General features: G+C 39.7%; 2 protein-coding genes across 3 annotated transcripts in view; one reads left to right on the forward strand and one right to left on the reverse strand.

Annotated features, from left to right (window-relative positions):
* LOC116332520 (apoptosis-inducing factor 3) lies at positions 1–21,094 on the forward strand. Of its 2 annotated transcripts, XM_039620927.1 has the most exons (20): positions 1–576; positions 5,542–5,756; positions 8,785–8,998; positions 10,143–10,252; positions 11,692–11,801; positions 11,902–11,946; positions 12,031–12,127; positions 12,261–12,373; positions 12,809–12,895; positions 13,051–13,142; positions 13,238–13,368; positions 13,722–13,837; positions 14,092–14,163; positions 14,487–14,550; positions 14,664–14,740; positions 14,816–14,933; positions 15,036–15,134; positions 15,342–15,417; positions 15,544–15,648; positions 18,157–21,094. In XM_039620927.1, exons 2-20 carry the CDS (start codon positions 5,726–5,728, stop codon positions 18,197–18,199), a joined length of 1,800 nt encoding a protein of 599 aa, XP_039476861.1. In that variant the 5' UTR covers positions 1–576; positions 5,542–5,725; the 3' UTR covers positions 18,200–21,094. The 2 variants fall into 2 exon arrangements, with proteins under 2 accessions (XP_039476861.1, XP_031611371.1); XM_031755511.2 differs by lacking the exon at positions 1–576 and having other exon boundaries at positions 4,248–5,756.
* Positions 19,484–26,213, reverse strand: part of si:dkey-98f17.5 (uncharacterized protein LOC569123 homolog) — a 14,255-nt gene continuing 7,525 nt past the window's right edge. Inside the window, exons 8-12 of the mRNA XM_031755447.2 lie at positions 24,854–24,999; positions 24,560–24,731; positions 24,337–24,449; positions 23,267–23,354; positions 19,484–22,893 (exon numbers count right to left, since the gene is read on the reverse strand). Coding sequence (XP_031611307.1) covers positions 22,840–22,893; positions 23,267–23,354; positions 24,337–24,449; positions 24,560–24,731; positions 24,854–24,999 — 573 coding nt within the window. The 3' untranslated portion in view covers positions 19,484–22,839. The remainder of the gene's footprint in view (positions 22,894–23,266; positions 23,355–24,336; positions 24,450–24,559; positions 24,732–24,853; positions 25,000–26,213) is intronic.

Raw genomic sequence — 26,213 nt, forward strand, 5'->3', positions numbered from 1 at the left:
TTGAAGGCGAGGCTGAAATGGTCTGAACAGAAAAGCAAGCCTGGCGCGCGCACGCACACACACAGAGCGCGCGTGTGTGTGTTTTTTAAGAAAGAGAGAGGAAGGTTGGGTGGAGGAGAGCAGGGAACGGTGAGAATTCATGCTGTGTTAGCATCCCCTCAGCAACTCCATCAATACCGCATACAGCTGAGAAACTGGCAAAGGTCCTCCGTGCTGCGTTTTCAGGCTCGGACAGAGAAACAGAGCAACTCCCACAACCCGTCGGCTCAGTGTGCTGCTCCTGCTGCTCCTGCTGCTGCTGAGGGGGACTCTGAGAGGGGCAGAGCGCACACACACGTACACTCACCCACACACTCACTCACTCACTGGAGCCTCTGCTGCATCAAGAGGAAGAAGAGGAGTGCGGAGGAGGGTACGGAGGGACACGCAGACTGGGAATACTCTAGCGGAGAGAGCCAATCCGGAGAGGGAGAAGACTGCGAGGAGACCCGTGCTAATATGCTGCCGTGCTCCGCAGGGACGGCTGAGCACCAGGGAGTTTGACAGGATCTCAGTGCACCTGCTCCATGCACGCGGGTAAGACCCTTCACATTCTTTTTACACCAGGGACTCAGTTAGAGGTAATTACTTTATATGTGTTTATGTGATGCTGCGTGCGCGCGCGCGCGTGTGCGTGCGTGAGAGAGAGCGAGATCCCACTTATTTCTTCAAGTGGGTTTTGCCTGCATTGGCGCACTGTGGTCACATAGAGTACTTCTATAAGGAAGTTGCTTGCTCTGGGGGCTCTTCTGTTGAGAAACATCCACTGTTTCTCTACAAATCAGTTTGTTAGTGAAAACACACTCATGAGTGGAATAGATGAAAATCTTGGAGAAATTCTGATCCCTCAAACTTCACGCATATCAGATAATGTTTTCCAGTCCATATACACCAGTAACTTTTACAAAAATGAAAACAGGTCGAATATATCACAGCACATCTCCAATCATAATTTGACAGCAGCCATGTGTGTCTTTGTATGCGTCTGCGTGTGTGTGCTGAGAAACTGGTCACTTGCAGAACTGCTCTAAGGAAGTACAGCTGCCCTGTAGGGGTGTACACCCCTCTGAAGAACTCAGTTCCAGTTTTCCATGACATCATGGAGAGGTTATCGCTCAAAGTAGCAGCAAAATTACCTGATAGAGCCATGTAGTGCTATTGTTAACCAACTTAAGCTTTACAGATAAATACATACAAAACATTTTGGCATCTGAGTCAACATAAAGCCACAGGAACTTGTCTACTTCATGAACTCTGTGCTGTTGAACAGTAAATAATGCTGAATGCTGATTTGGTCTTTGTTTTCTTGAACCACGTGGCAGCTGCTGTATCATGTGAAGCAGTAATGTTTTTTTGAATTCCCCTTAAAAGCTTAATTAGGACTGTACCTGACTCTGTAATCAGGTAAATGTATAGTTAATTTATCACACATTATATTCCCGTTTCTTTTTTAATTTTCAGTCAAGGCTTTTTCACAGCCTGCACTCTGTTGGTGTCACATGGAGCTGAATTTATTTCTTCAAATCTTGCCCATAACAAGGATGTCACCTCACAAAGGAAACAAAAGCAAAACTATACACAAGCATTGATCTGAATAATCTGAATGAAATTAAACACACACACAAACACACACACACTGGAGCCTCCTAATGGGGATTGTGGTAACTGTAATCCACACTTTTTTCTTTCATAGTCAGTGACACGTAGGCACTGGAGTAAACAGAAGTCAATCAGAAGCTTGGCGGCATTTCAGGGAACACCTTTAACTTCAGACATGGCTTGGGACACTTGCTGCCCTTCCCTTTCCCTCCTGTTTCCTTTCACTGCAAACAATTAACACATGAACAGCAAAAAGACCCCAACAAAAAAAGATCAAGGATTAAAATGCTTTCATTTTTATACATTTGTCAGGGGCACTGAAGACTTCATTAAACTGCTAGTAAATAAAATAAATGGTCAGTAAGAGCCTGTCAGCTCAGCAGCAGGTTTATGCAATTGCAGGATGACTTCTCAGGCTTATCTTGCATTTCACGAACCTGAAGAGCTGACTGTGAGGGAAAGAAAGAAGCGTGGTCAAATATTAAGCAGCATGAGGCCTTTTATCAGCCAAGGATCAGAGAACTCTAACTACAGGCTAACCTGTCAGGATACCTGCCAAGCAGGTGTTTTAAAATAGTCAAGGTGTTATGAAGTGAATGAGCCAATAAACAGCTGATCTTCTCTTAGTACATATGGAGATCGCAGCATGTTCCTCTTCTGCTAACGTTACACATGCTATCACAGTTTGCGTGGTAATTTCAGTGGGTGTGTCCATCAAAGGGCTGGCATTTTCGACTGGCATTTGTTTCACTCACGTTCACTTTATAGATCAGCCTCTTTTCCACCAACCAGGAGTTGGCATTTTGCTAATTCTCCCCTCTGACATTCCAGTAACAGGTTTTGCATTTGTAGGGAAGTGAGTGAAACTGACAGCTTGTTTGCAGGCAGGATTATTAGCACTGCTTGGGGACAGGCCCAACAGTGAGAAAGAGTGAGGGATCTGCGTCATATGTTGTGAGGACCAAATCTGCTTAACCTACTTTAGTTTTGCACAAAATATCTTGGGTTTACTGGAGCTCCAGTATGGTAGCTATTTGTGATCCAATTTGTTGTTCATCAAATTTTCAGTGGTGACGAATTATTTAAGGGACAACATGCAAGGGGCAAGTTTTCCTACATATCTTCAGTCTTCAGAAAGGGACTTGATATTTTTTTTTGCTTTCTCTAGTTAGTGGCTTACACAGAAAGCACCTGGCAGTGCTGGCAAGGATGTTAACTAAATGCAAGGAAATGTGCTTGGCATAGATATTTGAAGGAACAGCGCAAAAATACAGATTAAAAAGAAGCTAGAGCAAATGGAGATCACTAGGTTTTCACTAGATTTTTGGCTTAACAAGTCAAGTAACACCTTGTTCAGTAACATCTCAAAGAAACAACGATGAAAGTATTCTCCTTATTTAAGTAAAAGCCCTAAAACAACAACGGAAAAATACACCCTACTTAATGATTAGCAACAAAATGTGCACAAGTGTATTTTAGTAGCCGTTTCCAATATTGGATTTACTTAAAGGGCCATGACATACATTTGAAGAGTCCTGAGATGATTAATGAAGTGAGATCTAGCCAATATTTCACCAAAAGGCCATCTTTGCCTTTTGGTGAAGTACTGGGATAGTTTTACCTCTTTGGATTAGCAGACCATGTAAAAAAGTTTATTGGGGATTCTGTCTCTTGTTGAAACACTTACAACTCATAAAGTGTTTGAACTCCAAATAATGTTTGTAGAATCTGCAGTTGTCCTTTTCATATGTGGCACACAGCAGGAGATGATACACTACACATGCGTTCCCACTACTGGCAACACTCCATAAGGTTTATGCAAGAGTGTTGTGTAGGTAGAGCATACAGCAGGAAGGAGTGAATGCTGTGATTTTTACCTTTGCTGTTGTTACATGGACAGAAACAGAGCTGGCAGGTTAAAAACTGCTTAATGTACAATTAACCTTCTAAGATATTTCCATTATCAGATGCAGCTTTACTCTCAGTCTTTAGCGCCTTATGAAAGCAACTTTAGACTGAGAGCTAAGACACTGGCAAAAGGTCTTTACAAACTGCCTTTTGTAAGAGATTGCAGTTCTGAAAGGTCAAATCATCCATCAGCTTATCCAGCCTGGTTATCTGAGCTGACAGGACAAAAGGCAAGATACACCCTGGATATAACACCTCACATTACATCAACATCTCTAGCCAGTTTAGAGTCACCAGTCAACCCAACACGTATGTTTTGGGGACAACCTGGAGCACTCACAGGGCCAGGGAAACCATAGAGGGGCCCAGGAGGTTCAAACCTACTAACTCCTTTCTATGAGGTGACAGCATTAACCACTGTACTACTGTGCTTCCCACCTGAAATGAGTAAATTTTGGACAGAGCACTTAACATCTATTTTTTTTTTTTTTCAAATATTTTAATGTAAACTTTTTCTGGAAATGAAGAAAAACGGAGCATGAAATGAATATTTTTGTGTGCAGCACTAGTAGCTCAATAATATACTTAAGTTGTCAAGTTTGGTGGTATAGACAGAGCCTGAATCCAGCATGCGAGACCAAAAGGAGGAAAATAAAAGAGAGACTTTATCGCAGCTGATACGTCCAAAATAAACAGAGCCAGGAAATAAATCCAAAAAATATAGGGACAAACTGAGCTGCAATAGAGAGGAACATAAACAGATGCTTTAATTAATGGGAAGGCAGGTCTACACATACACACAGAGAGGGCTGATAGGCAACAGGAGCTAGGTGGGGATGAGGCACAACTGAACATAATCAGCACAGGTGAATACAGTTAGGGCGGGGCTAAGGGAAAAACAGACCATTAAACTAAGGTTAACATTTAAAGGAAAATAGAAAATAACACAACAATGAAATATCAAACACAGATACAAGACAGGGGAACCAGAGGGAACTAAAAATCCTATTAAAAAAAAGAGAAAATCTCAAAACCAAGGATTACAAAACTGAATCTCATCACTAGAAAAACATTAAAACTCAAACAGAGCCCTTAAACTCAATTGCATTAACTAAGAATCCAAACCTCAGAACCTAAGGACCATCCTAAGTATCACAAGTACTTGAGTAAATGTACTTTCATCCAGAGCAAACAAATACATTGTACATATGCAACACCAACACACTGTTAGCTGCAGATTTCTGTCCAATTAGAGGAGATCTTTCCATTTCTCATTTGTCTTCAGGAACTTTCTCTAAGCAGCGCTCCATTCAGTACTGCAAAGTTGTTTTTTTTTCTAAAGTTCAAGGACATTAAGATGTGCTCAGAATATCAAGCAGTCCTTTTGGTTGTACCTCAATAGGATAATTTGGTGATGGATTGCACCGTGTTGAGTGATACACCTGCCATCCTGTGGCATCCTGTGTATGCTGAGATTCATAGCAGCCAGTGAGTAACTAGCTACAGTCCGTGTGGCTGAAATACCAGAGCTGGCAGAAATGTGTGAGGGCAATGTGGAAACAAAACAAGGGGGATTTTAAAACTCAAGGGGCCCCTGCTTCCCTTTAAAGCGCAGTGTGACGAGAAAGCTAATAGGTGTCGGAGTGCTGTTAATATTTAACAGTTTCCCATGCAATATGCATGAACAAAGGTAACAGTGTGTGTGGACATGTTCCTAATTAACACAACTGCTTCCTTTTTACAAGCACTAACATGTTACATAGACAAAGATAAACAGTGGCTGGGTTAGCTCTCCTCAGGGTCTGACTCATGCGTCCTTCACACATTTCAGAGCGACATCAGCTGCACATTAGTAACACAGACATAAAGACAAATATCAGTTTGGTAATGATAAAAACAACACAAGTATATTTTCTAATGCTTGTAGTTTTAACAGCAAGTCATCACAGTGTGACGGTGTGTGTGTTGTTGTTGTCACTCGCTCTGTGCATTCAGATTATGTGGAGGAGCTGACGTGTGCGATGGCCAGCTTGGACCTGCAGGTTCTCAGACCTCCAGCTCTGCATTACTGTTACCTCCAAAACAAGCAGCCCAGCTCCACGATCTGACTGTACCTCCCCTCCTCTCCTCTCCCCCTCTCCCTCTCTCTCCCTGGGTGTCCCTCAATCCTGGGCCCACCATGGGAGGATGCTTCTCCAAACCCAAACCAGGTAAACGGCATGTTTGCCCAATTCAAGCATTAGTAAATTAGTAAAATCCACAACTGCTGTATGATGTCCTTTACTTTTTGGAGAATGTTTTGTCTTTATATGCATCTTTATAAGTCTTGAGTCACCCCTCATTTCATTATATTTTGCTTCCAAGGAGCCAGGCTTTTAATTCTTTTAAAGTGGTCTTGAGAAATGGTTCTCGGGGCTTTCTGAAGGTCTTTCAAAAATGTATTGGATTTATTGGCTGCTTTTTCACTCATTTCACTCCAGTCCTTGTGCCTGACCATTTTCAAAAGAATGTTTTTTGTTTAACACTGTTCAACAAGGGACCTAACTCAAGGAAAGGAACCTATTTTAAGTAGGCACTTTGTCACTACCATCCAAAAACACAAAATTTGTTCCAATTTCTATAGTGATTTGTTACCATTTCTAATATATGAAAAATTCCAAAAGTAACAAAGACTGACAGATATAAAATTGTATTTTTGCACTAACAAGGTGATTCCCAAAAAGCTTTTAGCAAAAAGCATGCCATATCACAGCATGGTGTGCAGTGTGTCCTTAAAAAATGTGAAGAAACTGGACAAGTGCCAGACAGAAGAAGAAGCCTTCCTATAAACTATCTGCAGCACATTAATAGTATGTGAAAGTAACGTCCTTAAGAAATAGGAAAAAATCTAACAAGACTTGGGACACGACCTGAGTGATGCGTTTAACCCTTCAGTTGTTCACCAAAGCCTCATCAGCAATGCTCTCAATGGAAGGGTGGCTGTCAAGAAGCCACATTTTTCATTCAAATTGTTAATATGTACATCAGGTCAGGAGAGAGGTGCAATAGTGAGTGTTTACAGCCATCTGTAAAACATGATGGAATCTCTGTTGTGGTTTGGGGCTGTTTCAATCAGTGATGTTGGGAATCTTGTCAAAACTGATGGCATTATGAATGCAGAATGTTTTTTTAAAGAAATACTGCAGTCCTTGTAGTAGTTGTAAGGATAGTGAAGAAAATATAACACAATAATTATACAAAAAGCACCCTATTTTAATTTCTATTCTATATAAGGTTAAAATTATGAAGCTTTTCAATGTAAATCGGGACTGTTTGGTGTCTTTGTTTGTCATTTTCAGAGCTGTTGCTTCCAGATCCTGTTATACTCTTCCCCTCAGCCTCCTCTGTTTGCAGTTTATTTTGTGTGTGTGTGTGTGGGAGGAATTTAAATGCTCTCCCTACTGTCTTTGGTTATTAGGATTACATACTGAGACACAAATATCTTAAACTGACATATGTACAGTACGTGTGAGATCTGTTTATGCATCACCTCAGTGTTGGCATTGCTAAGAGGTACTCTAATAACACACTCGACTTCACATTCAGGTGCACTGAATAAGATTTCATCATCTGTTCAGAGACTCTAGTTGTATGTAAATGATGACTGTCAGGCAGCTGAAGACTAATAAGTGTTGATAACAGTGTAACCTCCGGCTACTAATGCACACTCAATGCACAACAAAGATTTACTATCTAGACTGGAAAAATGTCTCAGGTCAAAGGCTGAAGTTAGTTTCAAGTTCAAATAGAATGAGAAGAATAGAAAAGAATGCATTTCATTGTCACTATACACATGTACAATGAGATTTAGAGCATCTTCTACCCAGGCAGACGTGTTAAAGCATGAGATGGAAAAGAACATTATTAACATGAAACCTATGAAGTAGCTTATTCGGATACTTTATATTTATAAATAAGGATGACTCCCACTCTAAATATACAGTAAATACTGTAGAGGATCATTTATTCCCACTTACATAGAAATGAGTAAAAAGTGAGAGTAAATTTGCACCATGAGAAAGTCTATGATGGAGGGATGCCTTTAAAGACAAACTGCTGTACCATCTTCATTTGCCTAAAAATGTGAAGAAATACAAAAAGTAAATATAAAATCTGAACATTTTACATAATTATCTATGCCATGCTTTCTACTCAGTAAATGTAAAGTCTGTGTTGGGCAACTTACAAGAATTAGATCAAATATAGTTATGTATGTTATAACCCTGATAACTACTTAGTCTGATCAAATGAAGCATCAGCGTGACGACGTCTTATTTAGCCTCAGATATTACAGCTGCTTCTGGAGATTCTCTTCAGCCATGGAAAGCTTTCTCTTTCTTTTCTCCTGCAAATGCACTCACTACTATGATTTTCCATTGATTTTAATTAAGACTTGCTCAGCAGGAGAAAATTCCAGCCAGATTACTGTGTAAGAACCGGATGATCAGCACATTTTTCCAGCCGAACAGATAAAGCCTGCTGCAGTGAAAAAGGAGTTACACAACCGCTTCTTAATGTTCGCAAATACAAAGCAAACAGCAGCGCATCAGAGAAAACTGAGTGGCTCCAAAATACGTAGATTAATGTGCACCATGTTGCTGCAGTCTGTATTTTTTGCTGTCATCTTGGGAGAGCTCAAGCTGTACTTAAATCTCCACCACTCCCATCAATATCGCATTATTTAACGAGCATTATTTAAAAAGCGTCTTCAACTTGGTTAAACTGCATTTTTGAGAATGAACTGATGATTCAGTGTATGATTTTTTTTTTTTATTTAAATGCAAATTGTCAAACTATCTCCCTATTTTGGGGATTTTTATACCACATCACCAAAGAAACAACTGAATAAGAGGTATGCACTAGAAGGGAGGGGAAAAAAAGAAGACAGGGTTGCACCTGCTTCCTGCTTTCATTTGTTTGAGCTTTGTGGATGTCGGAGTCAATTTGTCCTAAGGTTGTAGACATCTCTCTAGGCTATAAGGCAAATTGCTGCTATAAAACTCTAGAGAAGGATAGAAATGAAATAACACAGAACAGGTTTATGGAATAATAAAGATAGTCCACTGGTGATCGTTAGCATCAATATCCCCTGAAATCATTTTCATTTTAAACCTTCAAACAATAATTCTGCATCAAATGCATTTATTCAGCCATGCATTTTCGCACATTTTCTGATTTGGCCGTGTCTCTGCTGTGCAGTTGAAGTAAAAGTGGAACTCTCTCTCCTGGATAAAGAAAAAGAGGTGGACGGGTTGTCGCCTAATGGCAAAGCGAGTCCCTTTGCTGAATGCAGACCTAACGGGGCCCTGGCTCACGGCTCTGATGATGACTCCACCCTGCTCCCTCTCTACCACAAACCCCGGGACTATGTGGAGGCCTCTGTGTGCCACGTTAAAGATCTGGAAAATGGACAGTAAGAACGTGATCGTGCAGCTTTTTTTATTCTCTCACCTGTTGAGGCACATTTTAAAGATGATAAAATACTGAAGGAAAGTAAAGTGTGGGAAGTATCGAATTAAGTAAGGCTGTCTTAAATTGGGAGAGCAGGATTGTGTTTCCTTTTCCATTAAGATAAGGAAAAATTTCATTTTCCGAGCTTTAATGGTAGTTAAGAACTAGATTGTGAGGACGTTTGGAGGTCACCCAGAATTAATTAATTCTTTGATTTTAATGTTTTAAGGTGACCTGCATAGATGTAGCACAGATATATTGCCTCCTGTTTAAAGTGCAGAAATTGTTTGTTAGAAGCATCCATGGCCAAACACATTCAGTTCTAGCCATACACACTAGGATAGTGATATAGTTGTTATAGTTTTGTACATCACAACAGTGAGTTTTAAATCAGTTAATCAAAATGTGGCTGAAGTGCAGTTTTTTTGCTTTAACTCAAACTTTAACAGAAGTACTGTATTAAGTGTTTAGGAATTAAAGACATTTATTATACATAGTCTCTCATTTTCAGAAGCTCAAAAATAGGTTGGACACTTGAGTGACAAGCAGTTTAATAACCAGGTTCTCAGGTAATTTAATGACAAACTGAGCAGATGAAAGATTTGGACTTGATTCCAAGAACTTGTATTTGGTAACTGTTCACCAGGACTGACTATATGAAGTCCAAAGAGATGTCACTCTGTCTCTAAAAGATGATCTTTTTATACTCAATCATGTTGCTGACCTGTTATCAGTTAACCTAGTTACCTACAAAATGTTCCTCCAGCTGTATCTATGAAGCACCCCTTACTTTTCCAGCCTTTTGTTTCCCCCCATCATAACTTTTATATTCTACTGTGAATAAAATCTCATAAAATATCAATTTATGCGAATTGCAAATCATTGTGCTTTATTTCTATGTTTACATTTTATACAGTGTCCCAATGTTTTTGGAATCGGGGTTGTAAAATCCTTTCAAAGTAAAGTTTAAAGTTTACACATCAATCACATCTTAGCTGTTTGAGTTGAAATCCACTGCAGTGTTGTACAGAGGCAAAATTACAGAAACCGTGTCATTGTCCAGTTACTCTGGATCTGACTATCATTTTATTTTGTGTGCTTGACAGAATGCGAGAGGTTGATTTGGGAAGCGGCAGGGCTCTGTTGATTAAAGAACATGGGGAGTTCACAGCCATGGGCCACAAGTGTCCACACTATGGAGCACCTCTGGTTAAAGGTGAGTCATTTATTTTTAGTTATGAAGTGACGTGGTGAGCGGGGATGGGTATATTTGTACCCCCCGAGTTCGATGTCTGCACACAGTGTTCCACAGTGGATGAGAAGGCTGTTTCCCTGCACCCTCAGGTGGGGGAATGGCTCCTGACCATCGTTTGTGCTGAATGACAATTCAGTGTACTGATTTGTCTTGCAGTTACTTGGCGTGGTGCTTGAAAGTGTGTTCTGCTGGTGGACTTCAATACTCGCATTGGCAATGACAGTGTGACCAGAAAGGGTATGACTGGGAGGGGCAGCTTGACAGATCTGAACCTGAGTGGTGCTCTGTTACTAAACTTATGTGCTAACCACATTTTGTCCATAACAAACACAATGTTTGAGCATGAAGGTGTCAATAAGTATAATGAACCCCAGGACACTCTATGTCACAGGTCGATGATAGATTTTGTGATTGTTTGCTCAACGAGTCTATGTGTTTTTCTTTGGGGCATCCTGTGGGCAATGCTTTGAGAGTAGGGAGTAACTAAGGGCCATTCAGTCCCTGTATAACCACAGCAAGAGCTCGGTTCGCATTGTCAGTAGTAAGTTAAACCTGTTACCAGTAAAAGTTCGACTCAAAGACCAGGACTGTTCTTTGTCAGTGATCCTGTTCATTACTTTTATGGATTTTCTAGGTGTAGACTAGTGATGGAGGGTTTCTTATTTAGTGGCCTCAGGATGAAATCTCTGCTCCTTCCAGATATTGTGATTCCTCTGTCCTCATCAGGCAGTGACAGTTGAGTGTGAAGTGGATGAGAAATATTACCTTCAGGTATGAGACCATGGTCCTTAACTGGAAAAGGGTAGAGTGCACACTCCAGGTCAGAGATGAGTTGCTGCCCAAGGGGAGAAGTTTTAGTATCTTGGGGTCTTGGTGCAGAAGACTGACAGATGGATTGGCATGGCATCTGAAATGATACAGATGCTGTACTGGTGTGTTGTGGTAAAGACGGAGCTTAGTATGAAAGCAAAGTTGCCAATTTACTGGTTAATATTCTCAGCAATGGCCACGATCTCTGGGAAATGAACAAAAGAATGAGATTATGGATAGAAGCAGCAGAAACGAGCTTCCTCCAAAGGGCGTGTGGACTCTCCCTTAGAGATACAATGCAGAGCTCAGTCATTAAGGAGGTGCTCAGAGTAGAGCTGCTACTCCTCCACATCAAAAGGAGCCAGCTGAATTGGTTTGGGCATCTGTTTAGGATGCCTCCTGATTGCCTTCTAGGTGAGATGTTTAAGGCATATACTACCAGGAGAGATTATGTCTCTTTTCTCACTTGGGAATGCCTCGATGTCCCCCCTGGATGAGCTGGAGAAGATGGCTGGGGAGAGAGATGTCTGTGTGTCTCTGCTTAGACTGCTAAACAAAATGTATGGATGGGCCATATGCTGTTATTTCAGGTGTGCTGTCCAAAGGACATGTACGCTGTCCCTGGCACGGTGCATGTTTTAACATTGCAACAGGAGACATTGAGGACTTCCCTGGACTGGACAGCCTGCCCATCTTTCAGGTGACCCTCCACACTGGTGCTAGCTCTTAACACATTTACTACCTAATCATCTTTTTAATGATCATCAAAAACTGTACACATCACTTAATTCTGTTTGCAGGTCAGAGTTGAAAAGGACAAGGTGATCATTCGGGCAAACAAGCAGGTAACACGAAGAAGATGAAGAGTTCATGCAGGAGAGTCAGCTGACCACTTGATTGACCTAGGATCTTTCTTTAATGATTTCCAGGCTCTTCAGTCACAGAAAAGGTCAAAGCCCATGGCCCGATGTTCAGCAGTCATTAACTCCAACACAGGATTCAGCCATGTTCTCATTATTGGCTCGGGTTAGTGTGTGTGTGTGTGTGTGTATGCTCTTTATTGTTTTATGTCTCACAGCTGACCCTAAATAACTCAATCTTCCTCTGAGTTTCGTCCTTGCAATGTTATGTGCATCTGTTTTGGTTAACTTACTGGCAGGTCCAGCCGGTTTGGTGTGTGCAGAAACACTGAGGCAAGAGGGCTTCACGGATCGCATTGTCATGTGCACTATGGACAAACATCCTCCATATGACAGGCCTAAACTGAGTAAGGTTTGTACACAGATCCTGAACACATACAATGAGATAGACCTCACTTAGTCACCAAAGTTACATAACAGACCGCTGTGGTCAGCGCTGCTAAAACAGTTCTTTGAAAAGCTACGCACTTCAAAACAACCAACAAAGTAAAGGGAAATGGCCTGTACATAAAAAATATATAAATAATAAATAATTCCAAATATGACTAAGGTTTTGGGTCATATTTGGTATAAAAGCACGCTTTAAAGGCAGCCAAGTAACTAAAGAGACTGTTACTACTGTGACTAGAATGACTGTAGGATCTGTTGTGTTTTTACAACAGGTTGAATATGATTAATTGTGACTTTGCAGTTTTGAGCAATAGCATGGGAAGAAAAGGGTTAAATGACATTTCTAGACTTTGTTCCAACTGTTTCCTTTGCTCAGTGCTAACTTGCTACCCCTCAGTCCTTAGAGAGCACGGCAGAGCAGCTGAGACTGCGCTCCATGGACTTCTTGCAAGATCATGACATTGAACTTCTCACAGAGAAAGAGGTGATTAATATTTAAAAGTTTAATTAATCATTAATTAATGATTAATGTTTAATGATATTTATATATATCTTTTTAATTAAGACTGTTTTTAAAAAAAGAAACTGAAGAAAAACTTCAATTTACACTTTCATTGTTTTTGTTTTGTGTGTTTTTAGGTGGTGGCAATAGATGTGAAAACACAGTCTGTGATATTTGAAGATGGCCTGAGGATGGAGTACAGGAAACTCTTTATTGCTACAGGAAGCAGGTAAGCAAAAAATATTCTTTTCTCATGATGCAGAAGAGCTGAGAATGTAAATGAGTAAACTGACACCCGATTGTGCTCCTGTTCCTGCTTGAAAGACCAAAACCAATGAACTACAAGGGCAAAGATGTCAGGAATGTGTTTCACCTCAGGACGCCCGAGGATGCTAACAGCATAGCGAGGCTAGCCAACAACAAGAATGCAGTGATTGTGGGAACGTCATTTGTGGGTGAGACAAGGACACATTTATAAACATATTGTTTTCATAACATTTAAATTTGCTGAAATAGAAAAGTATCATATATTCAAAATTCTATCTTTTGTTTAATAGATAAAACTAATACATTGATACACTGTACAGTTTTTAAACATTATATTATATTCTTTCATTTATTGTTTTATTTATATATTAATTAATTTCGACATTATATATTTCTTTATATATTAACTACCATTCATTGCTCATGTTTTTTTTCACAGTACAGCTTTCCAAAGGTGTTAACTCTTAATGTATTACTGTTTTGTGTCATCCTGCATTAACTAGTGTGTATGTTAAGTGCTGTTTATTCATTTTGCTGGCAGGTATGGAGGTGGCTGCAGCTCTGACTGACAAAGCCCACTCAGTCTCTGTCATCGGGATCGAGTCGGTCCCTTTTAAAAAAGCTCTCGGGGAGAAAGTAGGGAAAGCCATAATGAAGGTAGAGACGCCCTCCTGGGAAATCAAGCTTTTCAGAACATGAAGCACTTTCACAATTCTATCATCAGCATTCTCCCTGAGAGGAAACTATTAGTTAAAATGCAAATCATGTTTCGCAGGTCAATACAGCGCAACAAATGGGAGTGTAAATCTTCTCATTAGCGGCGATTGATCATGCAGACACATGAAAATTCAGCGGTGAACTTTTCCTGTCTCTGTTTTCGAGTATTCACTAGAACCGTTTTGTCTTTGCAGCTGTTTGAGGCAAACAGGGTGAAATTCTACATGCTGAACGAGGTGTCAGAGATGGTTGGCCATCATGGACAGGTATTCAGAAAGTGAGAGAAACAGCACAATGCTCGGACGCACTATTGTCTCTTGTTTGATAACGTGGCAAAACTCAGATAAGGAGGTGGGCATTGTGTCCACTGAACTTGGGATATTGAAGATTGCATCCATCTCTTGGGGGAAATGATCTAAATAACTGAGAGACGCTGTGACTTTACATGTATAATCCCATTTCTCAGTAAAAAAACTAACTGAATAAAAAGATCAGTTTTTATATTAACATTTATTTTGCGTGAGAGTTGTTAATGTATCAATAGATACACTAGCACATAAGTGCAAGTTGTTTCTTTTCCCTGTTACAGTTGAAAGAGGTTGTACTGAAGAGTGGAAAAGTCCTGCGGGCAGATGTGTGTGTCATTGGAGCAGGTGATATGAAACATAATACAGAATATGTCCTTATTGTCTGTCATTAATTATCTAAAAATTACTTTGGTGACATTAAAAGTGTGTTTTTGCGCTCTTGCTCTGCTCTCCTGCAGGAAGCGTTCCTGCAACAGGGTTCCTGAAACAGAGCGGCATCCACTTAGACTCCAAGGGCTTCATTACTGTGAACAAGGTGCTGTGCAGAGCCTGGAGCCTCACTTAAACTGTTTGACTCCCATTTTGTTAAATTCTTACATCTTTCTTCCAGAATATGCAGACGAATGTTGATGGGGTCTTTGCTGGAGGAGATGTGGTGATGTTTCCTTTCCCACCACGCAACAACAAGAAGGTGAACATCCCTCACTGGCAAATGGCTCATGTACACGGTGAGTTTGTTGTAGCATGTTCTTGACTGCATTCATACTCCAAAACTAAGGCTTTTATAACTCAACTATGTGAATGTTTTTGGTTTCCATTGGCACTGACAGGAAAGGTAGCAGCTCTTAGCATGATGGGCAGAGCCACTGAGATCAAAACCGTGCCTTACTTCTGGTCAGCCATGTTTGGGAAGACCATACGCTATGCAGGTAGGCGGGCCTTCCATCCATCTGTAGTGTTTGCTTTAGCCTGAAAGTTTGTGTTAAGAGGAAGACTGACTGTGAAAGGATCAGAGATTAAGAGGAAATGAGTCTGCCCTGAAATGTTGGTACTACACTGCCATCTAGCTGAACAAAAATGAAGCCCCGTGACCAAGAATTAGGCCTGAGTCGGATTATTTTTTTCTATTTGTGGAGGTTATGGTGACGGATTTGATGATGTCATTATACAAGGAGATCTGGATGAACTACGCTTTGTAGCATTTTATACAAGGTAAGATTTCTAGAATTTTTCTGACATCTTAGTTTGTCTGTGTGTTGTTTTAACTATTGTGAACTAATATTTATCTTTTATTGTGAAGGTACCTTCTCATTGTTTCCTCCTCTGGTCCATCTATAGGAGTGAGGAGGTGGTTTCTGTCACCAGCATGAACTATGATCCCATTGTATCCCGAGTGGCAGAGGTCCTAGGATCCGGAAAGACGATTAAGAAGCGAGATGTAGAGTAAGTGTCCTTCTGCACCAGAATCTGGTCGTGGTTACAATAATAATTTTGGTGTCTAAGGTTTATGTTAAAGAACTACCTGACAAATGTTATCAATCTGACAGAAACCACAGTGAGACATGGAGTTTATAATCACATGAAAAGTTTTGTGTGAGCCAAATAAATTGTCTTATTTTAACAAACTACAGAGCAATAATATATTTAGATATTTTACGTGATTTATTAATATTTTAAAACTGTATTTTAAGGATTACAAATTTTCCCCACTAACTATATACACTCTTTTGACAATTAGTTAAACCCCTGCTGGTACCACATCCCACTGGTACCCAGTTGGTAGTAAGGAGCTCAAAGTGTGCCAAGAAAATATTCCCCACACCATTACAGCACCCCTACCAGCCTGGACCGTTGATACAAGGCAGGATGCATCCATGCGTTCATGTTCTTTATGCCAAATTCTGGCCCTGCTGTTTTAACGTTGCAGCAGAAAATGAGACTCATCAGACCAGGCAAAGTTCTTTCATTCTTCTATTGCTCAATTTTGGTGAATACTGTGTCTCAGGTGAGCATGAATTGTAGTCTCAATTTCCTGTTCTTAGCTCACAGGAGTGAGCATGTGCTGTAGGCCATCTGCTCCAAGGTTTAATGTGTTCTGCATTCAGAGATGCTCTGCTGAATACCTTGGTTGAAATAAGGGGTTATTTGAGTCACTGTTCCCTCTCTGTCAGCTCGAAGCAGTCTGGTCATTTTCCTCTGACCTCTGGATGTTTTTTGTGTAAACTCTAGAGATGGTTGTTTGGGAAAATCCCAGCAGATCAGCAGTTTGAACTTAAACAGGTTATCTTGTCTCCATGCCTAAATATGTTATGTTGTTGAGATGTGATTGGCTGTTTAGGCATTTGTATAACAAGCAGTTGAACAGGTGCACCTAACAAAATATTCATTGACTGTATAGCAAATACACTGAGTACATTTGCATTTTAAGAAAGAACCAGCATAGTTATGAAGTATTTAAATAGTTTCAGCAGTTGTAATTTCCAAGTAAACTCCAAGTTTAATGTTTCGCTTTAACCACCAATAATATTATTGATATATAATATTATACTACTATTATGTATTTAACTGTATATAAACTCTAAAAATAATTAATTGCTTGTGATGCTCTCTAGTTGTGTTACAAGTAAACATTAACAGTAATATAATATTAAAATATTTGTCGTTATAACTTCTATCAGGCATCTGTATATATGTGAAAAAGTTTTTTTTACCCGACTTTATAAAGTCCTGTGACTTTATAAAGTCTGATTCCACAGAAATTAAGAGGGTAAGTAGCAGCCAGGTGCTGCTAATCAATCATCACCATGTGTGGGCACCTATATGAAAGCAGACTTTCCAGTTTGTTAGTCTGCAGTATTCAGGCATGTACTAACATAGTGCTACAATCTATATTTAGCTATGTATACTCCAGAGCTTCAGACACTACAGGCCTCAGTTAACACATTAATTGTTAACGTTCAAGGCAGTAAAACTAGAAAAAAGACCAAACAACTATAATTTGTTTAAAAGGGCTGCTAGAAAAAAGCCTCTTCTCTCAATAAAGAACAGGGCAGCACATTAAAGCGGGGGTGTTTGGTTATAATGCATAGCAGCATGTTTGGTGAAAACCAAACAATGCATATCAGCAACCATGAACGTCTCTGTATACCTCTGTATAAGTATTCTGGAGTCAGATGTGGGGCTCTCTGTCTGACAGCTAAAGCTTGGCCCAAATTAAATCAGACAACAGGATAATAATCCCAAGCACAGCAGCAAATCTCCAATGTGATGGGACCTTAATAGAGTTAAATGTAAATTAATGTTTGTAAACCTCCATTAACTGAAGCAACACTGTAAAGAAGAATGGGCCAAATTTCCACCACTGATGTGAAAGACTTATGCAGTCATACAGACAATGATTACTTCAAGTTACTGCTGCTAAAGGTGGTTCAACAAACTACTGAATCATGGAGTGTGCTTGGAGTTTCACAGGATTGCAGAAAGTCCTGTGAAAACGTTTTTTTTTTCATGACTGTGCAGCTATAGGATGAAAACTGTGATGGTAACACAAAGCTTTAATCACAATTAATAATATGAAATCACACACAGTGGTTAAGGAGCCTCTGTGAGAGGGTTTAGAAATCAGTTTCTTGACTATTATTAGGAACTGCTGGATCTGTTAATGCAGCAGAACCGTACCATAATGATGTTGCTGGAATCTTTTGTGTCCACTTTTTCCTTGTTTTTGTGACTTTACTGTTCTTGTGTCTTCTGTTTCTAATAATGCTTGCAAAAAACCTGAAGGATGTTAACACGACTTGGCAAGTATGGAAAAATATTTGCTTTTTCTCCTTTCTGCTTCACGCATTAACAGAAACTCACAGGGAGCTGTAATTTATCAACTAACTTGTGATTTTGTTGGCATGTTTTTGTTTGTATGTAATGGCTGGATTTTATGTGTGTTTTTTTTAGGACAGGAGACATTTCTTGGTTGATTGACAAAGGCTCTCAATGACTTCCCATCTGAAGTTCCCAGTCCCTTCGGACACCTCCATATGGACACTCATGGTGCTGAGACACTGAGCAGCTATCACAGTCTATTCACAACACACACAAATTTGCTGATATGACTGTCTGTTTGGGACATGCTTACCTGAGGACATCACTCAAACTTGCTTTTTCTCCTAAGAGACACTTTAAAATAACAAAAGGAGCTACGCGCGACCTGAAAACACTGAGCGACTGTGTTGGCAGGTCTTTTATTATTGATGTTGTCTTGTTTCACAACGAAGTAATACCGGTGTCAGCCTCCGTGCTGCTGCAAGATGTATCTACCTGTACACTTTGTTTATAAGAAGCCAGGGAAGGGCAATGAGTTTTTTTGTACAGATAATATTGTAAATAGTTATAATCCTGAATGCACTGTAACAAAATAATAGCATCCATTTTCCAGTGAATGACAGACGTGGTCGTATGCTTGCATACAGGCCGTAGATCTGCATGGTATAACTTGCTATAACAGGAGTTAAATTAAGCCCCAAACTAGTAAAAAAAAAAATTTAATGTAGACACATGAGCAAAGCTTAAATCTGCAACAAAAACAAACTGTGTTACCACTTCAGCACAAGCCTGAATGCAGCTTTTAACCTACTTACCAACTCTCACTCGCAGCGTTAATTTGTGATTTATTATAATGGTTAGACTCACAGCTTACCTCTCTGTTATGGTTGCCTTGCTAGTAGAGTGCACAAATGGAATTCTTATTCTTTGATCGCATACTAGTGCTTGCACTGTAGATTCGTGTATTTTCTAACAAGTAGGTATAACGCCTCGAAAATGAATAGTGAGCAATAGTAGCTTAAGGTTATTTTGGATAGCCGTCACCCCCTTAGAGACGTTGTTTGTTACTAACTCAGGGAACTGAGGATTGTGGCCTGGGTTTGCCAGTCCCTCTGCAAGCAGAAAAATTTAATTTGTTGCTTGAATATTTCCTCCCGGTTACTGCAGTTTTACTGGTTCAGAGCTTGCAATGCGCTTCATGATAGAAAGCAGATATTTGATTACATCCTGGAGTGCCGCAGATCCCGAAACACTTGAGCTCTGACACACACGTCAACAAAGCGATTTAAAAGGCATTGTTCTCCCTGCAGAGATGTCTGGAATGGCATTTTTATAACTAAACTTTGAAATAAAAGTCTTCCAACAATAACCGCTTTATGTTACATTTTATTTTTCATGTTATTCTACTTGTTATTTGTATGTCTGTTCTTGACTTTATTAACTGGAAAAAAAACGTGTAACAGGTTTAAAAAAATGTTTAATGATTTCCAAAGAGGTGACAGAGCATAGTTTTTGCATGTTTTTCTTGACAGATTTCATTCTGTGATTCATGGTTATTAAAAATATAGATGAAATCACTTGAGTCTAGATTTCATGCAGTAGCACAAACATTTCACAGAATTTATAAATTAAGTTTCACAACTATTCATATAAAAATTGGGAGCCATCTAACATTAAAATACAAACAAACTGGGAGTGTTCACAACTATGTTGCAAATAGAGGTTTGGATAAAAGTACGGATACACCGATCCAACTTCTCTATTCGGATAAAAATTCTGAAATGTCAACTCAGTGCTTTTGCGACCAACTCTTTCAGTGCGCCAGAGACGTGTATTACGAAGCAAGATTTCATCTTAGCCAGGTAACTTCAAGTTTAGCCCTGGGTTTTCTGGATTACGAAGGCAGTTCACATCTTTCTGGGATATATGACCATAGAAACTTATGCCAGACAGCTAATCTGCTCTGGAGCAGGTTATGTTTGAGAAGAGAGATCAGCAGGTATCCCATGACCAATCAGTTCTCCCAAAAATAGTATCACCATTCCTGGAAGAGCCCTTAGGCCTCTCTGCACAGACACTTAAGTCTTAAGTTTTTCTGTCATTAGATTCAATAAGGAATATCGATATAGACTCCTTCATATAGGATCCTAAAACAGGGCACACATTTGTACATGTGGACCTCATTTGCACCTAAGTTAGATCTATATTTGACCTGTTTTTCATATTTTTTCTGCAGCTGAAAGAATAAGGCAACAATTGCTTTACACACATCTCATCCTCAATTTACTGTAATCTGGCAGATCCTGCTGTTTATTCGTGATAGAGCTGTAATGCTAGTATGTCTGTTGACTTACACGGTCAGCATTTATACCAGCTTTCCTTTCTGGCTTTCAATCGGCTAGGCTTTATTAATGTAGTAGTGCTTTTCCAGTCTTACTGACCAAAATTCTTCATAAAGTGCCTTTTAATAATATAATCTTTCTATTATGTTTACACACTCTGCTTTCAGCCAGTATTGTGTGTGTTTGACTGCTTCATACTGTTCTAATATTATAGTTTTACCTCCCATTGTAAAATCAGCCTATAAAACGGACAGATCTGCTGTTAGAGATTGATCAGATGCAATTCATGTAAACACATTCGTAGCCATGTTGAAAAGTTAACTTATCGAGCTGATAACCATCTTCATGTGACTGATTAACCTGCTTGCTAATGTTAGAGGTTTATTTATATCAGTCACAGCAATAAATTAAAAAAAAGAAAACCTCAAAAGCAGCTCTATTGTTAATGTCGAGCATTGGATCAGTGCATCTCTAGGAAAAAGCACCTCACATGTTGACATCTGTCAACACTAATAAATACATCTACAAACAGTGTGGTGAAGGCAGTATATGGTGTCACTAGTTAAATCTATCAATAAAGGACTGGCAGGGTTCATTGCTTATTAACACAAGTACGAGGTACCCGACAGCGCAGTTACTTCACTGCACTATGGTGTCCCTGAGGTGCAAAACACAACAAAAACTAAATGAAACTGAAACAAGCAAACAAAAAAAATGTTAAAAAAAAACAACTCACTTTTTCTCAGAAGCGTTGGGGCAACATTTCTTATTGTGACCGGACAGAATCAAGCTCACCGCTACAGTCGGGAGGGATTTCCAGCTTCTATGCTACTCTTATATTAAAATCTTACTTGAAAGCCCTGAGGCCCACTTAAAAGACATATGGTCAAAGAGATGAGGTTGTGTTATGCTGAGAGCTACAATCCCCACCATGGGACCATTCGCAGCTAAAGCAGATCCCCAGCAAGGATTTCTAGGTGGCATTTTTATAGCCTCTATTTGATAGAAGAGTAGAGAGCGGACAGGAATGTAAGGCGGGAACACAGGGCCAATCCATCCTTTTGACACGTGGAAATCATTACAATGGTGACACAAGGCCAAAATATACAATAGTCTCTGTTGGTTTGAACAATGGGAATAATGTGTTTGAAATCTACAGGCGGTAGGGCAAACGTGCTCGTATAATGATGGAGTCAAGTCAGACTTGATTTCTTTCCTTTCGCAAACACTATTCAACCATCAACCAGAGCAATGACTATTTGCCTTACGGCTTAGATGCAGCAACTTGGGTTCAAGCCTGACTTGCGACCCCTTCACTGCGTGCGTCCCCTGCTCTCTCCCCTTTCCTCACTGCAAAACTGTAAATAAAGTAAAAATTTAAAAAAGTTAAGAAATGGAATGAAGGAATGTTCCATTATTATATGACCACATGGGGTCTCTGCAATGCGATATTTGCTACTGGTTATTTTTTCTTTTAGGTAGGAAAGAAAAAAAACTTTTCAATTTATTCATTATACAGTAAATAGTTTTTAAGTAGTATCTAAGTAATTTTAAAAAGACAAGTATTTGCAGGTGAATATAATCAAATCATAATTTCAGGTAAAACACACTGAAATTTCATTAAATTCTAAGGGACTTACACTCTTACTCACAGGCCATATTACATAAATATGGTGAAAGTGTATAAAGAAGATCAGTGCCTTAACTCTTATCCTCTCAATCTCAGTTTAAAAATTTCCCAAGAAAACTGCTGAGAGTAGTACAGAAATAGAAAAAAATGACCTCAATCTCTTCCCAGGAACTTGGATTTTATCCAGTCACAAACAAGAAATGTTGTCACCAACTTTCCCATCAAATGTTTCTTTTTGCTGTTGTGTGTGGCACCTCTAGGCCACCGTACTGTGCTGTACTGAAAGTCTGTGGAACATCTAACAATGATTACACGACAACGATTTGTATATAAAAATAAGTGATTGGCTCTTTGGAGGCAAGAGAAGGATTCAACGCAATAAATGTGTTTTTATCAGATGTCCAACCATAATGCCCAGGCTTTAATCACAGCATTGGTTATTGTAGCTATTGCTTAAAACACATTCTGGTAACACTGCGCTCAGGACAGTGTAGTGAGATATAAAGACCCATCACATGACAACAATGAGAACTAACTTTATAGAGGACATCATGAAAATGTGTTTGCTGGTAAAGGCAGCCCCAAGTTCAAGAAGAAAATGTGTAATTTGTAAACATTTCATATTTTTCTCACAATAATTACCCATAGACTATAAAAAAAATCCAGTCACAGTCTGACTTTCATTAAACGGCTACAATCAAAGCTTCTCCAATAATTAGTAATAAAGGCACTTTTCAAATCCGCTGCTGAGATGATAATTGTTGGCAGTGATCTTGGCTGATTTAGAGAGTACACCTGCGAGCTTACAGGTACTGGTGCAAAGTGTCTTCAGCTTACCCAGGGTCAGAGGTCATATTCTGCTGCACACTGCTGGAGGTACCATTCATACAATTTACTCTGTGGAGAAAAGTTACCTGTGTGAGATTCACAATCCTGATGTTTGATAAATTGACAACACGCATAAACTGATTTTCTTTTCTTTTTGGGCTGAGGGGAAGATAAACTAGCTGAAAACACAACACTGACATAAAGTTTACTACCTTATGAAGCATTCTTGTTTTTAGTGAGCAGTCAGCTCACTTAAAAAAAACCCTGATCAACACTAAACAGCTCCATAAACTGAAGGGAAGCAGCAGAGTTGGCAATATTTTCCTTTATACCAATAGCAAATCAATAAAATACTTAATTATTGTGGCCTTTAGAGTTGCACAATCCAAATGAAAAAACAACTTAGTCAAGAGAGCATACAGACACAAAATGTACATCTAACCTTCTTAGTCTTGACGATATCTTGGATGTAATCACTGTACTCTGCCATCGTCCTCTTCTCCTTCTTCGTCAGAGTTTTATTCCTTCGGCTGAGAATGAAGAACATCACAGCATTAAAATACTCATGTTTGTAATTGCATGTACAGTCACCACCAGCCACTTCACTGGCTACACCTGTTCAACTGGTCATTACACAAATCTTACCAGCCAATTAAATGGCAGGAACTGAATGCATTTAGGCATGTAGACAAGGTCAAGTTGATATTAAAATGAATAAGTTCAAAACAAGCATCAGAAGGGGGAAGAAATGTGATTTATATGTTTGAGCGTATCATACAGGCCGATTCTCAGGCCTAGTTCTTTAAAGGGTTAAAGGAGCCATTTTAATGTCTTCATACGACATAAGGGCCTTGCAATCTTATAATGAGCTTATTCAACCATCAAGAGCATTCAAAAGGACAGAAAAATAGAAAAAACGTTTGCAGAAAACTACAAAGAAACTGAAATTTTGAATGAACCAGTCCCTGTTTAGTTTACTGCTTGATCAGGTGACTTTGAACGGACACATGAACTGTGGTTGGTGCCAGTCAGGCTGGTCTGAATATTTCAAAAAATACTGGTCTACTGGGATTTTCCCACAAAACCGGTCAGAAAAGGGGGAAATATCCAGTGGGTGAATATGCCTCATTGATGCCATAAATCAGAGGAGAATGACCAGAAAGTTAGGTAACAGTAACTCAAATGACCAGTCCTTACAACCAAAGTAAGCAAAAGAGCATCTCTAAATGCTCTCTAACCCATCTGCTTTTAACATTACAGGAGCAGAAGAGCACACCAGGTACATTCTTGTTTGCTAAGAACAAAAAACTGACGCTGCAATTCAGGGTGTGAAAATGATCACTACTGATCAGATCACTATCTGTTTGGGATGTGGCGGAACGGGAAGATTTGCATCATTAACGTGCAGCTGACGAATCTGCAGCAACTGTGTGATGCTGTCATGTCAATATGAACAAAATCGATCTATTTAATTAACCTCTACGAGTTAAATTGCATTTTTGTCACACTTACCCTGCAAAATACTTTGCCAGGAAAAGCAGGAGGTAGCAAAAAGCCCCAAAAATGATGACAAAGACTACTTGCCCATCTTCTGGTATCCAGTCCCATAAATACATCACTATTCCCTGTCAGACACACAGTAATAGACAGTCAGAGAGCTCAGGACACTATGTTATGTCACTAATGAAGTAATTAATGAAATATTATGAAACTGATATTCATTCAGAGCACTTACTGTGAAGATAGTGATGGTTCGAGTTGCACCTTCACCCAACAGCTCCTCCAGCTGCTCTTTGGATAAGGTGTTCACTATAAAACTGAGGATGAAGAGTAAAGGCAGGAAAACGCCCAAAGCACCGCACAGGAATGAATGAAGACGGACGCTTTTGTTGTAAGCCACATCAGCCCTGTGTACACAACCAGAACAATAATGTGTTATCATACATTTTCCACAACTGATAGTATCTGGTGATGCTTATCTGCTCAGTGTACACATAATATGTTTTGGCAAGGCTGCAAGAGGTCATACCTGTCCTGCTCTAGTCTGCTGCTGATAGTGGAACAAATAAGGTCAGAGTCTTTCTCCAGCTGATTCAGTGTCTTCTGAACAGCCTGGTTAATGGTCTTCTCGATGGTCTGACAAACGCCATCGATCTGGTTCACACACCTGCTCGGCTACATGAGACAAACAGCTCGTAAACACGTCAGATTTGGGCTGAACATGAATAAAACACTCTGCATGTCTCAATAACACATAAAGACATAAAGACCTGGATGGCCGCTAACTTTCTGCTTCTTAATTCAGATAAAACTGAGGTTATTGTACTCGGCCCTGAAAATCTTAGAAATATGGTATCTAAGCAGATTCTTACTCTGGATGGCATTACCTTGGCCTCCAGTAACACTGTGAGAAACCTTGGAGTCATTTTTGACCAGGACATGTCCTTCAACGCACATATTAAACAAATATGTAAGACTGCTTTCTTCCATTTGCGCAACATCTCTAAAATTAGAAATATCCTGTCTCAGAGTGATGCTGAAAAACTAGTTCATGCCTTCATTACTTCCAGGCTGGACTACTGTAATTCTTTATTATCAGAATGTCCTAAAAACTCGCTGAAAAGCCTTCAGCTAATCCAAAATGCTGCAGCAAGAGTACTGACAGGGACTAGAAAAGAGAGCATATTTCTCCTGTTTTGGCTTCCTTCATTGGCTTCCTGTTAAATCCAGAATTGAATTCAAAATCCTGCTCCTCACATACAAGGTCTTAAATAATCAGGCCCCATCTTATCTTAATGACCTTGTAGTACCATATCACCCTATTAGAGCACTTCGCTCTCACACTGCAGACTTACTTGTTGTTCCTAGAGTATTTAAAAGTAGAATGGGAGGGAGAGCCTTCAGTTTTCAGGCCCCTCTTCTGTGGAACCAGCTTCCAGTTTGGATTCGGGAGACAGACACCATCTCTACTTTCAAGATTAGGCTTAAAACTTTCCTTTTTGCTAAAGCATATAGTTAGGGCTGGACCAGGTGACCCTGAATCCTCCCTTAGTTATGCTGCAATAGACGTGAGGCTGCCGGGGATTCCCATGATGCATTGAGTTTTTCCTTCCAGTCACCTTTCTCACTCACTATGTGCTAATAGACCTCTCTGCATCGAATCATATCTGTTATTAATCTCTGTCTCTCTTCCACAGCATGTCTTTCATCCTGTTTTCCTTCTTTCACCCCAACCGGTCGCAGCAGATGGCCGCCCCTCCCTGAGCCTGGTTCTGCCGGAGGTTTCTTCCTGTTAAAAGGGAGTTTTTCCTTCCCACTGTCGCCAAAGTGCTTGCTCATAGGGGGTCATATGATTGTTGAGTTTTTCTCTGTATTTATTATTGTGCAAT

The sequence above is a fragment of the Oreochromis aureus genome, linkage group 12, assembly GCF_013358895.1.
Source record: "Oreochromis aureus strain Israel breed Guangdong linkage group 12, ZZ_aureus, whole genome shotgun sequence".
Classification (NCBI taxonomy): domain Eukaryota; kingdom Metazoa; phylum Chordata; class Actinopteri; order Cichliformes; family Cichlidae; genus Oreochromis; species Oreochromis aureus.

What these genes read in the sequence shown, in the direction of transcription:
- LOC116332520 (XM_039620927.1), top strand. Translation starts at nt 5,726, where the DNA reads ATGGGAGGATGCTTCTCCAAACCCAAACCAG. An exon ending in ACAGGCCTAAACTGAGTAAG is followed by an intron (nt 12,374 to 12,808) that starts GTTTGTACACAG and finishes GCTACCCCTCAG; the next exon opens with TCCTTAGAGAGCACGGCAGA. An exon ending in TTTGTAGCATTTTATACAAG is followed by an intron (nt 15,418 to 15,543) that starts GTAAGATTTCTA and finishes GTCCATCTATAG; the next exon opens with GAGTGAGGAGGTGGTTTCTG.